Here is a 16,710-nt window from a genome sequence, read left to right as displayed (position 1 = left end):
ATCTGATTGTTTGTCCACAGAGGAGGAAGCTGGATGCCGTGTATTACTACATGCGCAGCCTGGCCGCCAGCAACCCCATCCTCACGGCCAAGGAAAGCCTCATGAGCCTCTTTGAAGAGATCAAGCGGAAGGTGAGGGGAAAGAAGGACCTTTCTCGACCTCCTTCCGGAGCCTGTCTGTGCCGCCCTCTCTCTCTCTCTCTGTGATATCTGCCCTGATCGTGTCTCTCCTCTCCTCCGCATAGGCTGAGCAGGTGGAACAGAAGCAGAGCCCCAGCCGGAGGGGGAAGGGGAAGAACGCTGGGTTCCGGCCCGTTGGCGACGACGCCACTCGCCTGGAGCTGTGGATCCATCCTTCCCATGCTCGCTCCTCCCAGGGCCACGAGTCCGGCCGAGACTCCGAGCAAGACAACGGGCTTGGAAGCCTGAGCCCCAGCGATGTGAGTCTCTTGGTGACAGGATGCAGCTTTCTCTCTGGAAATTTTATTAGCAGGGCCTCTGGGCAGCCAGAGAAGGGTGCCTTCAGGGTTGGGTAGTGTTCCCTTCTGCCACTGTGTGGTGCTGTTCCTCTTGTTACACAAGATAGGCTGCCATGCCAGGACAGCTCTCCATGCCCAGGACAGGCACAAACTGGAGCTGTAGTGTTGTGGCCGTTCTTGCTGCTTGCTTTCTAGCCAGCCCGTTTTCCGGTGGCAGGGGCAGCACGTATACAAGGCCCAAGGTTCAGTCTACCAGTAACTTTCCGATAGCTTATGCCTCCTGAGCTGAGCAGGTTTGCCACTTCTGATAGAGGAAGGTTTTCAGCATAGTTAGAATGACCCACATGAGCTGTGTGATCATTGCGTTTCTGGCAGCTGCCACCCTCCCACTGCCTTGAGCTCCCCGGGATGGAGGGGAATGCCATTAATTCAGTGGTGAAGCAAGTCACCCAGGGGGAGGAGGTGTATCTTTCGGCCCCTGGGCACATGCGACTGGGATTTGGCCTCTGCCAGCCAAGAAAGCACATGGCAATAAAGATGGAAAGTTGGCAGGAGTCAACATGGGTCTTGGGCTGCCTGTTCTGGATCAGAGGGCTGTGCTGACCCATGACTGACTCCTGCAGTCAGGCTCAGAGAGCATCAATGGCAGGCCCATGAGATTGCAGGAGATGTGGCACTGGACAGGGATTGGTTTGGGGCAGGGCTTTTTTTTGAGCAGGAATGCACTTCCGGCTGGCTTGGCGTCGGGGGTGTGGTCTAATATTCAAATGAGTTCCTGCTGGGCCTTTCCTACAGAAAAGCTCTGCACAAAACAATGGTGCTATCGGGGTGTGGCCTAATATGCAAATAAGTTCCTGCTGGGGGTTTTTTGGTAGAAAAGGTTTGGGGTATGATGTTTGGCAGGATCTGTCTGATTCTACCCATGTGCGATTGGCCCATGTTGGCTTCCAGAAAGAAGGGAGTGAGTCCTCTTAAGAGCTATTGACTGGAGGACAAGAATAATAATAATAATACTTTTTATTTATATCCCGCCCTCCCCGCCAGGGCAGGCTCAGGGCGGCTGAAGGAAACTTCTGAAGGAATGAAAGAGGAGGGAACGCTTGTTGCGTTCTGTGTCCAGACCTAGCTTGCTCTGTGTCATTCTGCAAACGGTGGGAAGTCAGCGCTGAGTAGCTGGCCTCATGCAGGGCTCTCTCGGCGTTAAAGGCCAGCGGAGAAGCTTGGAGCCCCAGCACTGTCACTGCGTACTTTGCTCACTTGTTTGCTGTGCCGCGCTTGGAGAGTATCGCAAAGATCTGCGGCTGGGCTTATTAAAGCGTACGCTGGTGTTGTGTTCCCCCCCCCCCCTTTCTGTTTCAGAAAGAGTTCACAGGTTGGGGTTCTCTCACTTGCATCTTGACTGGCAACCTTTGCACTGCTTCTCTCCCTTCCACCCCACACTGCGCTGCTTGACCCAGGTCACCAAAACCACTTCAGGGCTTTATTTTGACTCAAACCGTTTCATTTTGAGCTTGTGATGTTTAGTCTCTTTCCTCTAAACGAGGGAGAAGTTCTCCGGAGAGGAAGCCGCGGGTGCCAGGCTGCAGTTGGGCTGGTTAGACCCGAAAACCACATGCCCAGCTCTGCTGGCTTTGAGACGTGACACACAGCACGCGGCTCAGGGTGGCTGCTGTTCTCACCCCAGCCGGCAGCTGCTCCTGGCCCCGGTTCCCAGCACTCGAGAGCAGAAGCGGCCTGGGGCGTCAGGCTCGCACACGCTGCCCCCCCTAGCTGGAGTGTCTTGCTTTCAGGCCCGCCCACCCGCAAGACTTTAGCAGAACCTGCCTGCTGCCTTTCTCTTTCACCTAGCCCATTTGACCTTTTGTCGCCACCAACGAGGGGGAGGGTGAAGTTACCACCAGGAGTTTCCAGACATGCGGAGGAAACCTGTAATTTGAGATGGAAAGGAAAGGGGGGGGGGCTTTGACAGGGGATTCCTCGCAAAGCCAGGGGGTGTGCTCTGTTATTCTAGTAGAGGGGGACAGATTGTCCAGTCAAGTCCTGGACTTCCCTTGGTGCCTTCTGCAGAGACCTCAGGCGAGTCTTGTTTTGGGTCAGAGCTGTGTCTTTTTTTAAAAAAAAACCAACTAGCTGAATAGGTAGTGTTAAGCAAATGAGTGATTGCTTCTCTGCGTTCTCTGCATTAGCTAGCTGTGGGGAGGGCAAAGCGTTCTGCGGAATGATGAAGTCTCCCGCTCGTAGTCCTGCCCAGCCGTTCTCTGGCTTCTGAGGCTTCAAACTTCCCAGCTTATGCAAAGCAGCGAGGGCTAGAAGCTTCCAAAGGAAAGCAAGAGGAGAGAAGGCTCAGATGTTTAGCATGTTGCGTTCTGTGTTGGGTCCTAGCTTGCTCTGTGTCGTGCTTTAAATGGACAAAAATGTGACTCCAGGAACTGGAGGTCTTGTGGTCTTGCTTGGCTGCTGGAACAGCTGCGTCTGCTGGTTTGGACCCCGTCAGGTGTTCCCCTGCTCCCCATAAGACAGTTGCCACCTCCGTCCACATCCGGTGCCTCGATGAAGACCTCTTCTTCCCCCCCTCCCCCAAGCCCCTTTCGATGGCACATTCTGCTATGCAGATGCGCGGGGAGAAAGTTTGCCTTGCTTGATAAAGAACAGATACAGAAAATTCACTTCCAAACCTGAAGTCACAATTTTTAACTTGAAACAGCCTTTCTCTGCCCTCCCCTCCCTTCCTTCCCCGGCAGCTGTGTTGGAATTCTTCCCTTATTTGGTCCCCCGTTCCCATCTGGGAGCCAATGTCCAGGTGCCTTGCACGGCGTCTGGGCTGTGGCCAGATGGGCTTGAGCCTGTACCCGGGACTCCACTCTGGCTCCAGCCACCTGCCTGCCAGAGGCCCTGAATGGGAGAGGGGATGTCTAGGAGGCCTTTTGCACGGCTCCTCTGCCCACTGGCTCTTTGGTGCCTGGGGCAGAATGGAGGAGAAGGAAGAGAAGGGATGGCTTGCTAAGAACCAGCTGGGCCGGCTTGTGCCCAGATCTGCCACTCTCGACCAGATGTTCGCTGTTCCCAAAGCGAGGGTGGGAAGCAGGCATCCGGTGTTGTCTGTTGGTAGCAGGCCCGTGGCAGAGGATGCCTCTGTGCAGCTTTCTGTTTCCCTGAGAGCCAGTTTGGTGCAGTGGTTAAGTGTGCGGACTCTTTATCTGGGAGAACCGGGTTTGATTCCCCACTCCTCCACTTGCAGCTGCTAGAATGACCTCGGGTCAGCCATAGCTCTCACAAGAGTTGTCCTTGAAAGGGCAGCTGCTGTGAGAGCCCTCTCAGCCTCACCCACCTCACAGGGTGTCTTTTGGGGGTGGGGGGAGAAAATATAGGAGATTGTAAGCCACTGTGCATCTCTGATTCAGAGAGAAGGGCAGGGTATAAGTCTGCAATCTTCTTCTTCTTGTGACCAGCTTACCCCTGGACCCTTGCACCAGGAGGCACCTCTGCCGGGTTTCAGGGACAGGCACTATCCAGAGCCCCGTCCTGCCACGGAACAGGGCAATGTCAGTTCGGCGTCCACCTCCGCTTAGTGCTCATTCTGCCAGCTTCCCCCCCCCCCGCCACTCGCCCAAGGTCACGGCGAGGGCCTGCGTGAGAGGGCAACTGGAAAAGCCGTGTTGTCGAGGAGACGTCAGGGCAGCAGGAAGCGGGGGCTTTTCCTCTCTGCGGCTTGCGGGTAGGAGAGGCGCAGCTTGCCACCACGGCTTTGGGGAAGTGTTTCTCTCCCCCCCCCGCCGGCTGCCACAAAGAGCAGGTGATGCTGCTTCCTCTCCCGGGGGCCAGGTCTCCGTTTCCCTCTGGCGGTGAGAAAGCAGGAGGTTCCCAGGGGGCCCGGCGGGCAGGTGAGTCACACAAAGAGAGGAGTCATTTGGAAAGCAGCCACTGGCCCGGGTTTGACCCTCTCCTGCCGTCTCTGTCCCCAGCGCTGAGTTCAGTGGGGTCACCATAGTGTCAAACTGAGTTGGTTGGTTGGTGTCGGGTTTATCACCACCGCCTGGGGCATGCGGTCTCTGCCCTCCTCGTGCCCTTTGCCCTTCCGGGGGAGGGAGGGCTGAGAAGTACTGAGCTCTGCCCTGCCTCTTAGGATTTGCGCTGTTGGCATCCCCGCAGTGAATCATGGGGAAATCGGCACCTACCAAAAGGGGGCGGGCCTGCGGGTGTTTCTTATATGAGCACCCAGACGCAGTCAGTTCATTTCAATCTCATTCACTTTAATTCATTTGTACTCCACCTTTTGTCCTTGGTGGGGACCCAAAGGGACTTACGCTGTTCTTCGCTCTTCCATTTTATCCTCACAGTAACCCTGGGAGGTAGGTTAGGCTGAGCGAGTGTGACTGGTCCGAGGTCGCTCGGTGAGCTTCCAAAGCTCAGGTGGGGATTCGAACCTGGGTCCTCCAGATCCAGGAGTGGCTAAACTGTGGCTCGGGAGCCACATGTGGCTCTTCCACGCATATTGTGTGGCTCTTGAAGACCCCATCGGCCAGCTTGTAGATGGCTCTTTAAATCACTTCTCCAAGCCAAGCTAGCCAGTGACTTGGAGAATTAATTGAAAATTAAAGTTGTTTTCTTTCCACCCCTCTTTCCATGCCCCTCCCTTATCTATTTGCCTCCCTCCCTCCCTGTCTTGTGGCTCTCAAACATCTGAGATTTATTCTGTGCGCCTCTTATCCAGCACGGGGGTGAGAATTTCTTCGCGTGGCAGGGGCCAGAGTTAGGGCAAAGTCAACCATATGTTTGTTTCAGGGCTGAAAGACTGCCGCCCCCTTCCTGGCCTTCCCCTCCCTTTCCTTGGAGTAATGCTGTCCACATTGCAGCCTTCAATCTGCAGGGAGGGAGGCCTGTCATTGTTTTCTTCCTTTGGCACGGTGTTGCATCCCACCCTTCCTCCAAGGAGCCCCGGCGGCATAGATGAAGCCATCGTGTGTAGGATGCACCTGGCTCAAGGTCCCCCGCCCAGTTTTAGCTCCCTGATCACAATCCAGCACTCCATCCCAGTGTTGGTTTTCAGACCTCTCTCCTTGCACGCCATTTCTTTGCTTGGTTGTAATCAGAGTTTGGTTTGGGTTTTTTGTAGCAGGAGCTCCTTTGCCTCTTAGGCCACACACCCCGGATGTAGCCGATCCTCCAAGAGCTTACAGGGCTCTTAGTACGGGGCCTACTGTAAGCTCCAAGAGGATTGGCTGCATCAGGGGGATGTGGCCTAATAGGCAAAGGAGTTCCTGCTACAAGAAAAAGGAAAGCCCTGGTTGTAATAATGCAGATTCTCAGCAAGAGAGGGGGGGAGTGCATACTCTTCTAGCACTGGGCTCAGATGTTCTTTAGCATCTCTTTAGCATACAGATGGTCCCTGGTTCAGTCCCTGGCATTTCCAGCGTAAAGGGCCTGGGCACAGTTGCTGTGAAAGACTTTCAGCTGAGACCCCCGGGAAAAGGCTGCCAGTCGCAGTGACCTGGGTGGACCGAGGGTCTGACTCAATCTAAGGCAGCTTCGTGTTCCAGAACGCTTTCCCTATGAAGAAAGGTTAAAATGTTTGGGGCTCTTTAGCTTGGAAAAACATCAACTGAGGGGTGGCATGATAGAGGTTTACAAAATTATGCATGGGGTAGAGAAGGTAGAGAAAGAAGTCCAATACGAAAACTCGTGGACATTCAATGAAATTGCTGAGCAGGTTAGAACTGATAAAAGGAAGTCCTTCATCCAAAGGATGCTGAACACGTGAAATTCACTGCCACAGGAGGTGGTGGCGGCTACAAGCATTGCCAGCCTCAAGAGGGGATTGGATAAGCCTATGGAGCAGAGGTCCATCAGTGACTATTAGCCACAGCTTATTGTTGGAACTCTCTGTCTGGGGCAGTGATGCTCTGTATTCTTGGTGCTGGGGGTGGGCCACAGTGGGTGGGCTTCTAGTGTCCTGGCCCCACTGGTGGACCTCTTGATGGCACATGGGGGTTTTTTGGCCACTGTATGACACAGAATGTTGGACTGGATGGGCCACTGGCCTGATCCAACATGACTTCTCTGATGTGTGTTTGCTTGCTGGCTGTCAGGGAGGAAGAAGCTAGCCTTACCTAGGTTCAGCACAGGAGAGCCTGCCCCAGGGGTCTTGATCCCTGAGCCTCTCTTGCACAGAAGATGCTTGTATGTATCACCCCAAGGTGTACCAGGCAGCGGAGATGGTTACACATAAGCGCACGCACGGGTCATTTTGATGTCACAACAAGCCCGTGAGATGCTTTAGACTTCAGTCCATGCGGCTGGCCCAAGGACACCCAGTGAGTTTCGTGCAAGCAGGACTTTGAGCCCTGGATTCCAACCACTGCCCTGCTCCTCTGGAGACGCTGCCAGAGGTAGGAGTGGGAGCAAACCCAGCTTGAAAGATGCTGGAAACGTTTTGATAGAGGAGGCTTTGCTGTGACTCAAGGGCCAGAGGGCTCTTTCCCTAGGGCTGGCTCAGCTGTGGGCCATAGAAGTGTCTTAGCCTGTTGTTTTTCTCTGTGTTGGGGGGTATGGGGCAGTGTTGGGTGGGGCCACCTGCATGCTTGCTCTGTGGGGCAGCACAGACGCTCACTGTGCTTTCAGCCCAGGCCGTCGCACTTTCCCTCTCCCCAAGCCAGCTTTGAGAAGTTCTTCTTCACACACCAGGCTGGGCTCCAGTCACGTTGTCTCCTTACAGGGCCGGTTCTTTCGTGGGGGTCTTTGCTTGGGGAAAAAAAGAGCCCGGTTGCAACAGGGCAGGGGTGTCCGGTGATTTTGACAGCCCTGGTAGAGTCGCGGAAGAAGGAAGTTCTCCCACCCCCTCCCCTCCGCCCTTTGCACGCTCCCTTCGCAGAGGTAGCTGTCGGCCAGCAGAGGGTGCCGTACACTTGGCGTGGCTCTCCAGCCCAGCTGTTTGGCACTCGCAGGAGAGGGCCAGGGCACGGCCATTTGGTTCCCATCTGCCTACCCACCCCCACATCCCCGGCCAGGTTATCCTGTCACCAGGGACCGTGAGCTCGTTCACAGGAAAGGGGAGAAAGAGAGTGAGCTTGAATTGTTTTCTCATCTTCTTCGACGTCTCTTTTCCCCCCCCCTCCCCTCGCAGCTGAACAAAAGGCTTGTCCTGAGTTTTCTACATGCCCATGGGAAGCTGTTTACCAGGATTGGGTAAGGCTGCAGGATGTTTGTTTTATTTTCCTACATTACAAGGCCTTTTGGAATTCAATATTGTTAGCAACTGGGCTTGTGTTTGGAGCTGAGGGCACAGGGCGTGAAGCCGACAGGCCTGGCCCCTTGCTCGAGGGCAAGGCAGGGGCGGGCCTGTCAGTTTTTCGGGACATGGGCGAGGTCAGGGGGCAGCAGTCGTGACACGAGAGCTCAGCCTCTGCCCCGTAATCTCATGCCTTACTGCAGGGGTGGCCAACGGTAGCTCTCCAGATGTTTTTTTTTTGCCTACAACTCCCATCAGCCCCAGCCAGCATGGCCAATGGCTGGGGCTGATGGGAGTTGTAGGCAAAAAAAAAATCTGAAGAGCTACCGTTGGCCACCCCTGCCCTACTGGGTCGGGCCAAAGTCCATCTCATCCTGTCAGATGCCTTTGGGAAGCCCACAGAGAAGAGCCTGAAGGTCAAAGCCTCTCCCTGTTCGTTTGTTTGTTCACGCAGTATTTAAAGCTAGACTGCCTCTGTTCTGGGAGGTTCCATTTAGCTGTCATGGGTGTTACTCATCAGTGAGGCTCTCCTCCTGGAGTTTTTCTTACAAAGGTAGACCGCGAATAATCTTTGTGAGCTGGACTTTCAGCGTCAGGCAGTTTTGCAAAACAGATTTTTTTAGTCCAGCGGCCCCTTTAAGAACCAACGAAAGTTTATTCAAGCCAGGGATGAGTTTTCGGGTGCACGCGTGCTTCTTCAGATGACAGTTGTATCGGTTCTGCTGCTTCAGACCGACACGGCTGCCCACCCGGATCTATCTTTGAGGCAGTTTTGGGTTAGCGGTTTTTGCTTCCCGTGGCTGCAGAATGATTGGCATTGCCGTTCCAGGAGAGCCTCCTGGCAGAGAGCAGCCCCCTTTCGGTTGGCACCCAGGAGCAACTGAGCATCTGTCTGAAGAGGGTGGCCCTTCTTGGCAATTGACAGTGAACTCACTCTGAGCTCCTCCTACATGGATTTGATTTGGACTTTGTTTTTTTAAACTGGAGTGAGAATGGCCCTAGGTTCCCACAGCGCTGTGCCCAGTGATGGGCGGACAGGCAGTGGCTCCCCACAAAGAACGTGGAACTCGTTGCTCTGTCTCTTCCCAGAGGTTGCTTCTATAATAAAAGCACTTAGCATTCCCTTCACGCTTTTCCGAGTGCTTCTCACATACACTTGGTACAATCCTGTATGGAAGGCCATGAGAAGTTCTCGCGGCCCTTTCTTACACGCTCAGGGAAATGCTGATCGCCACTTTGGAGTCAGGAAGCAATTTTTCTCCAGGCCAGTTTGGCCAGGGATCCTGGAGGGGGGATTGCCATCTTCTGGCCATGAAATGGGTCACTGTGAGTGGGTGTGGTGGAGATATTTGTGAATTTCCTGTGAATGGGGGTTGGACTAGATGACCCTGGAGGTGCTTCCCGATTCTGTTATCCTGTGCTTATCTTTCCAACGAGGGCATAAAGCTGAGAAATACTGCCTTGTCTCAAGTTTGCACAGCCCTCGCCCCTAATGTTTTGGGCAGCTTCTTCTGCTGCTTTTCATTCTCACGGTACTGAGACCTAGCACCTTGCTGTTTCTAAAACAGTTGTTGAGCACAGAAGGCCTGAAACTTGTGACCGCGCCGCAGATTTTTGTGTCCCCTGGACGGAAATGGCAGTCGATGCTCAGCGCAGCTCCTTTTCTGAAAAAGGAGAAAGGGATAGGATTCTTCAGAGAGTCGGGAGATGTCCTTCATCACCTTCCTTAGGGCTTGCTCAGGGGTTTTCCCAAGAAGTCTCTCTTTGGTGGTGCTCATTGAGAAATCTTCACATGGGGGACTGCATTTAAATCTGGCCTTCCCTCTAAGAAATGTAAGACGATTAGGTTGAGCGTATGAGCATACGAAGCTGCCTTATACTGAATCAGACCCTGGGTCCATCAAAGTCAGTATTGTCTACTCAGACTGGCAGCGGCTCTCCAGGGTCTCCAGCTGAGTTTTTCATTCCTACTTGCCTGGACCCTTTTTAGTTGGAGATGCCGGGGATTGATCCTGGGACCTTCCGCTTACCAAGCAGATGCTCTACCGCTGAGCCACCATCCCTCACCTAAGGTTCTCTCCTAAACTATCACAACCCAGCGAAATGGAGCAGACCATGCAGGGGGGATGAAGTGGAAGATCCTGAGCGGGTAGAATGGGCCACAGGCGTCATTTTTCAGTGGCTGTGATCCATGGGGCTGCCACACCCGCAGGCTGTAAAACTGGGTTGTGGGGGGTGGGGGTGAAGGTGTTGACCAGAAAGCGACATATGTGGCACACAATAGGAGCTAAATAGGGGCGACGCCATCCGTGGCTTTGATGTTGATGTCACTCTTCTCCTGGCACCTGCAGAATGGAGACGTTCCCCACAGTGGCTGCGGAGGTTCTGAGCGAGTTCCAGGCCCTCCTGGAACACAGCCCCCCTCCCATCGGAAGCACCCGCATGCTGCAGCTCATGGCGATCAACATGTTTGCTGTGTACCATGCGCAGCCCAAAGGTACGACGGGGCCGGGTGGGGAGGGACAGGCCCGCTGTGCTTTTGTGGGCACAAGAGCAGGATGGAAGGGCGAAGCGCGCACAGGCCCTTGTAACTTCCGGTTGGGTCAGCCTCCACCTTCAGAACTTGCTGGGGATGATCCTTACACCCAGGAATTGTGCCATCGACTTGCAGCAGACTCATGGTGACCCCGGGACCGTGGGTTTTTCAGGTCAAGAGATGAGGTGGTTTGCAGTTGCCTGCCTCTGTGTAGCAACCCTGGACTTCCTTTTGTGGTCCTCCGTTGGAGTACTAACCATGCCGGACCCTGCTTAGCTTCCCAGCTCTGTCAAGACTGGCCTAGGCTGGGCTGTCAGACTGCTCATGCCCAAGAAGCCATGTCCATTATGCAGGTGGTGGATCCCAGCAAGTCTCTGAAATCATGCTGAATTCCACATGCAGGAGGCAAATTTGGGGAAGGAGGGGTTAACAAGAGTCCCTTTCACTGTCTCTTGGGTAGCACTGAATTACCTTTGGTGTTTTTCTTTTCCTGCACGGGAAGGAGCTGCGTGAATCCCAGGTGGTACCGGACGACCCACCCCCAACAACATTTGCTGTGGTTCCAAGGGCTGATCCGAATGGCATCCCTTCTACGGTTCCTAGGAGATTAACCCAAATGCCGCCCATTCTGCCACCCTCCGTATTTAATTAGCAGATTAAATGCAGAGCCTGGCCCACCAGGCAGTTCGGTTGCACGAGCGTCACAGAGGAAGCCTTTTTGGATTCTCGAGCAGCTCTTGTTACTTTCGGTGTAGCTTGTGCAGCAGAGCAGTTTAGATCTGTGGGTCTTTCGCTCTGCCGCCAGTCATTTGTGCTCCCAGAGTTCTTGTGAGTTGGCAAGCCCTGCATATTTTCCCACAATTTGAGCCTCGGTGCCCAGCAATCCCTCCTGCGTCCAGAAATTCTGTTGGGAAAGGGTGTGTGCCTGCCTGCCCCCACAAGTCCCATGATCTCTCAGAAACAGGAAGAGATGCATTCCTTGGACAGTTGCTTTGGGGGGGGGGTGGCAGCATCTGCAGGCTTTCCCCCCCCCCCCACTTGAGCTGGGGAAGGCGTTGAACTCCTCTCCAGTTGGCCACATCAGACTGCGTGGTAGCCATTAGGAGGGAGGGTGGTGGGTCCATTTTTCCTGACTGCAAACCCACTGAGAATGTTTTATATGTATTCTCCATAATTGGGGGGCAGGGGGGAATCAAGCTCTGTTTTCAAGTGAGTTAATTGAAGCCGTGCCTTGTGGCAGGGCATCTTGGAGGAGGGGAGAGAAAACCCTTCCCCCACCCACATGTGCCCAATTTACTCCAATCTGTATTCTGTGGGGCTTTCTCTTTCTTTTTGCTCCCTCTCTCTCCCTTTTTAATAATTTGTTTTATAATTCCTGGAATCAAACCCATCTCAGACATACTGTTCCATTTTACTGTATGATTGGATTATACTTCCTATAAATCACAGGAGGATGTTCATAGGCCACCGACAGGATTACTTCCCCTGCTCCTTGCAGAACCCTCCTCTCATATGCAGGCAGCATTCTCAGTCCTACACACCAGTCTTCTGTGCCTTCCCAGCCAAGCAACCTAGGGGGATTTCTCAGCCTTGCTGGGAAGGCAGCATTTGGTTGGGATGAAGCTGCCTTGTACTGAATCAGACCCTGGGTCCATCAAAGTCAGTATTGTCTACTCAGACTGGCAGCTGCTCTGCAGGGTCCCAAGCTGAGGTTTTCCACACCTACTTGCCTGGACGCTTTTTAGTTGGAGATGGCGGGGATGGAACCTGGGACCTTCTGCTTACCAAGCTGATGCTCTACCACAGAGCCGCCATCCCTCCCAACCGTGTTTCTTATGGTGGCCTTTGACTTCTGCATATGTTGATCTTTGCCCTCTGGGGTTCGCTTCCAGGTCGTTCCCTTGGGAGCTGAATGCAATTTACTTGGGGATGTGATTTTTGTGCTTTACATGCCCAAGGCTCCAGTTGAAAGGATGCTGGGTAGAGAGCCAGTTTGATGTAGAGAGCCCGTTCGGTGTAGCGGTTAAGTGTGCGGACTCTTATCCTTGGCATTATTATCTGGCACTCTTATCTGGGAGAACCAGGTTTGATTCCCCACTCTTCCACTTGCAGTTGCTGGAATGGCAGCTGCTTGGGTCAGCCATAGCTCTGGCAGAGGTTGTCCTTGAAAGGGCAGCTTCTGTGAGAGCTCTCTCAGCCCCACCTACCTCACAGAGTGTTTGTTGTGGGGGAGGAAGATAGATGAGATGGTGAGCCATTCTGAGATTCAGAGTGGAGGGCAGGATACAAATCCAGCATCGTCATCTTCTACTACTACTACTATGTCCGGCTAAGGCACTGTGTGCCTGAGACTGGGCAAGATATTGAGTTTGGGGCCAGCTTCATGTGTGGCCCAGGAAACTCTGAATTGTGCCTAGGTGAGCTCTGGTATTGATAGGTTGGAGGATAGAAACCCTGAGGACCTTGATGGTGGCAACCATGGAGGAGTAACGGTGCATTCCCCTCCATGAGAGAAGCGTTCCTTTTAAAACAGATGTCTGTCTGCAAGGCAGACCAAAAACTGAAAACCTCCCCCCGCCCCAGCTCTCCTTGTGGCTTTCTGTTACGAAACCTCAGCTTGCTGCCCCCTTTTTCATCTCCCCAGACTTTGGGAAGCTGAGCTAGCAGGGAGAATGAGGCAAGTCTTGAATGCCAAGGATAGGCGAGCCCCTTCTTCCATGTGAGGAGGGTGTGACCTTCCCACACCGCTGCCCCTTTTAGATCCTTGCAGCATCTGACAAAGCCTTCCTGCCAGAAGTGGCAGAGTCCTTTCCCAGTGATCCCTTGTGCAGAGCCTACCATGCCAGCTCTGCACAGCATTGCATTTGCAGCCTTCTCACGCAGGGGCCCAAGAACCCACAGACGTCTTCAGAAAGTGGGCTTAACCACACTGCTCACATTCAAGTGCTCCGAGCAGTCCAAATTCTGTTGGCGGGTGGTAAAAATAACTCCAGGTTCTGCTTGTATGCCTTGGTTTGGTGGCCTTTTTTAAAATTAGGTTCCTGTGAGTGTTCACTTAACCTCAGGCTCCCAGGAGCAGAAGCAGCCTTGTGGGGAAGTGGCCTCCAGCCCCCGTTCTCGAGTTCCGTTGGCCCATCAGCAGCCGTAGAGATGGGGGTCCAGTCTCTCTGGGCGAGTCTGGACCAGATCGAGACCCGCTGCCTAGCCATGGGAGGAAAATGGGGTTTCGCAAAGGCCTTCCCCTTCCTGTTGGATGCTGGGTTTGAGAGCAGCTAGCTTTCTTGCAAGATAACCACCAGCAGAACTTTGAGCTGATCGAATATCTGCCCTTCGACCGAGTCGTTAACTGATCATATTTAAATAAATCCATGTATTTCCTAAGCTTCCGAATCGCTGATCTGGAATACAGCATTTCATCCATCTCCTGGAGCTAGCCGTGTGGAACATATAAGCACCACTTGGTTTTACCGGTTAGTGATTCCCAGTGCTGGTGTGGACCTTTAAAGGCATTTCTTTAGAGCACGTTCAGGGCATGAGTGTTTTTGGTAGCGGCTGTTTTCAAGTGAGGGAATTTCCTGTGGGAGGGGAGATCCCGATCCATATGATTCACCCTCCTAGAACTTACTGAAACAGCTGGCTTTTTCTGACCAACCATTTTCTGGTTTTGATGGTTTAATATTGGTGCTTCCCCCCCCCCCTCCCTAGAGCATTGCATTCTGTTTTCAAATTGTGACTGCCTTAAACTCTTGTGATCAAAAGGATGGCACCTGAAGGACCATCTCCTCCCACAGTATCCAGCCCACATGATAAGATCTGCCCCTCAAGCCTCCTCTGGGCCCCTGTCTTAAGGGGTGAGTCACGTGGCAACTAGAGATGTGGCATTTTCTGTGGTGGCACCCCGTCTCTGGAACACCCTTCCACTTGAGGCTTGCCTGGCATCTACTTTCCTTTGTTCTAGGTCCCAGTTCAAAACACATCTTTTAATTAGAGATTTGATCTTAGCAGCTTTTGGATGGACAGCTTCTGTCTTTATGGACAGTTTTTAGTGCCATTGTGTCCAACAGCTTGTTTTTATATCGTGAGCTTTTAGTTGTAAGCCTTCTCGAGCAGTTCTCTGAAAAGGCAGCGTAGATATATCCCAAACCAGGGGCTTGTCAGCCTTTCTGAACCTACAGTCCCCCTTGGAATTCTGACACAGGGTGGTGGGTGCAACCACAACATGGCTGCCACAGAAGGCGGAGTCAGCCATAAAATGCAGAAGGCGGGTCCAACTGCAGCATGTCGGGCATCGAAGTTAGGCATAACTCTAGTAGTAACTCTTCAGCATTTCAGGCAAGAGCTCTGCTTGAACATATTGCTTGAAGGTATTTTCTTGCTTACAAGCCACATCGCTTCAGCCACGAGATGAAGATCTTTGTGCTGTGGTGGCAGCTGCTGCCAAAGCAATGCTTTAATTCGCACAGTCAGTGAGATCTCCAGCGGCTAAGCAGAACCCTTGCGGGGCAAAACCTTCACCTGGCCCTGCCTACTTTCTTAAGAACACTCGGTGGGTTCCAGGAAAGGTGTCAAGCAGGCGCCGCATTGCGGATCCCTGCCCTCAATAATTGAAGCAGAATGCAGATTTGGACGTGAGATGTAGAAAGCGTGACAACCTACAACCTATAAAATCAGTGCACGGAGCCCATGTGGCCGAGTACTTCATCTCTCACACTAGGAAGGGGGAAATCCTGGTTCGAATCTCCACTCAGCCAAAAAAAGCTCACTGGGTGACCTTGGGTCAATCACACTTGACCTGGCTGATTTCACAGGGTTGTTGAAAGAAAGGAAAACCACACATCGGGGTGGCCAAATTTGCTTAATGTAAGATCCATGCAGAATAAATGTCAGATGTTTGAGAGCCACAACATGTGAACATCAGATGTCTGCAAGCCACAAGACTGGGAGGGAGGGAGGCAAATAGATGGGAGAGGGGGAGGGAGGGAGAGGTGGAAAGAAAGCAATTTTAACTTAGAATGCATTCTGCAAGCTGCCGGCTCACTTGGCTTAGATAAGTGATTTAAAGAGACAAATACCTTCTCCAATACAGCCAACAGGGCGGGGGGAGGGGCTTTGAAAGACCCACATTTGGCTCCTGAGCCACAGTTTGGCCACCCCTGCCATTTACATTTCTTGGGAGATGGCCAGGATATGAATGTGATAGGAGTTAGAAGGAACTTGCAATTTTCTGTTTCATTTCAAAGACTGAAGTGGGGCCCCACTAGCCAGAATTTGCGCTCTTCTAAAGTATAAGCTTCCTTCCTTTCTTTGTTTTTTTTTTTGTGGGTGTGTATTTTTATGTGCACATATACATGTGAGTCTGTGTGTGTAACTGGAAGTCTTGGAGACCTCTGGTGCCTGACCCCTACTGGGGCCATGTGGGATATTTAAAGAGGTGGCTGAATAAGGGGAAGAAGATATTGGATTTATATCCCACCCTCCACTCCAAAGAGTCTCAGAGCGGCTCACAATCTCCTTTACCTGTCTCCCCCACAACAGACACCCTGTGAGGTAGATGAAGATATTGGATTTATATCCCGCCCTCCACTCCGAAGAGTCTCAGAGCAGCTCACAATCTCCTTTACCTTCCTCCCCCACAACAGACACCCTGTGAGGTGGGTGGGGCTGAGAGGGCTCTCGCAGCAGCTGCCCTTTCAAGGACAACCTCTGCCAGGGCTTTGGCTGACCCAAGGCCGTGCTAGCAGGTGCAAGTGGAGGAGTGGGGAATCAAATCCGCTTCTCCCAGATAAGAGTCCGCACACTTAACCACTACACCAAACTGGCTCTCCACCTCTGGCTGTGGCATTCCAAGGTCTCCCAAGTATTTGCCAGAGTCGACCCAGCTTAGCTTCCAAGATCTGACGAGATCGGGCTTGCCTGTATTATCCAGGTCAGGGCTCTCTTCTAAATATTATTTTTCTGATCAAACTTGAGAGTCCTACAGACTGGTCCAGCTCCCAGACCTGGATAGCTATGACATGCATGGCACTCAGTACTTTCGAGCCCTGGGAAAGGCATGCCAAGCACTAGCAAGGCTGCTGCGATATCAACAAGGAAAGCCAGTTATGAGATGCGGTTGGAATTAAAGGAAGAATTCCCAGGGCGTTCCTTGGTTCATCCTACACATGATGCTCTGCAGGGGAACACCAAGACTAAGTGCAGTGGAGAGTTTGTTTTGCTGCTGAACAGCTCCCTGAGTATAGGCACTTGAGGCAGGTTGGAAATGCTTCATTGACTGTATGCCTGCACCCCAGTTCCCTTTGCCAGCTGCATTTTTTTCCCCGCACAGGGAAGGGTCAAAAAAGCAGCACAGCTAGAACAAGCAAAGTGGATGGGGCTGTGACTGGCATTGGTCAGTCTGGCAAGAAGGCTCCCACCAGCAGTGTTCTTTCTGAGCTGACAGTGCAAGTTAGCTCACACATTTTTGCCTTAGCT

At 52.8% G+C, this 16,710-nt stretch overlaps 1 protein-coding gene across 2 annotated transcripts in view; it reads left to right on the top strand.

The window, feature by feature from the left end:
• Positions 1-16,710, top strand: part of SMG6 (SMG6 nonsense mediated mRNA decay factor) — a 118,540-nt gene that overhangs the window by 16,866 nt on the left and 84,964 nt on the right. For both annotated transcript variants that reach the window (XM_060258774.1, XM_060258773.1), the window contains exons 7-10: positions 21-131; positions 245-439; positions 7,599-7,660; positions 10,055-10,200. In XM_060258774.1, the coding sequence (XP_060114757.1) occupies positions 21-131; positions 245-439; positions 7,599-7,660; positions 10,055-10,200 (514 nt within the window). The remainder of the gene's footprint in view (positions 1-20; positions 132-244; positions 440-7,598; positions 7,661-10,054; positions 10,201-16,710) is intronic.

The sequence above is a fragment of the Heteronotia binoei genome, chromosome 18, assembly GCF_032191835.1.
Source record: "Heteronotia binoei isolate CCM8104 ecotype False Entrance Well chromosome 18, APGP_CSIRO_Hbin_v1, whole genome shotgun sequence".
In the NCBI taxonomy this organism is placed as follows: domain Eukaryota; kingdom Metazoa; phylum Chordata; class Lepidosauria; order Squamata; family Gekkonidae; genus Heteronotia; species Heteronotia binoei.
Note: the sequence above shows the minus strand (reverse complement) of the source record. Positions and strands in the feature narration are given on the sequence as shown.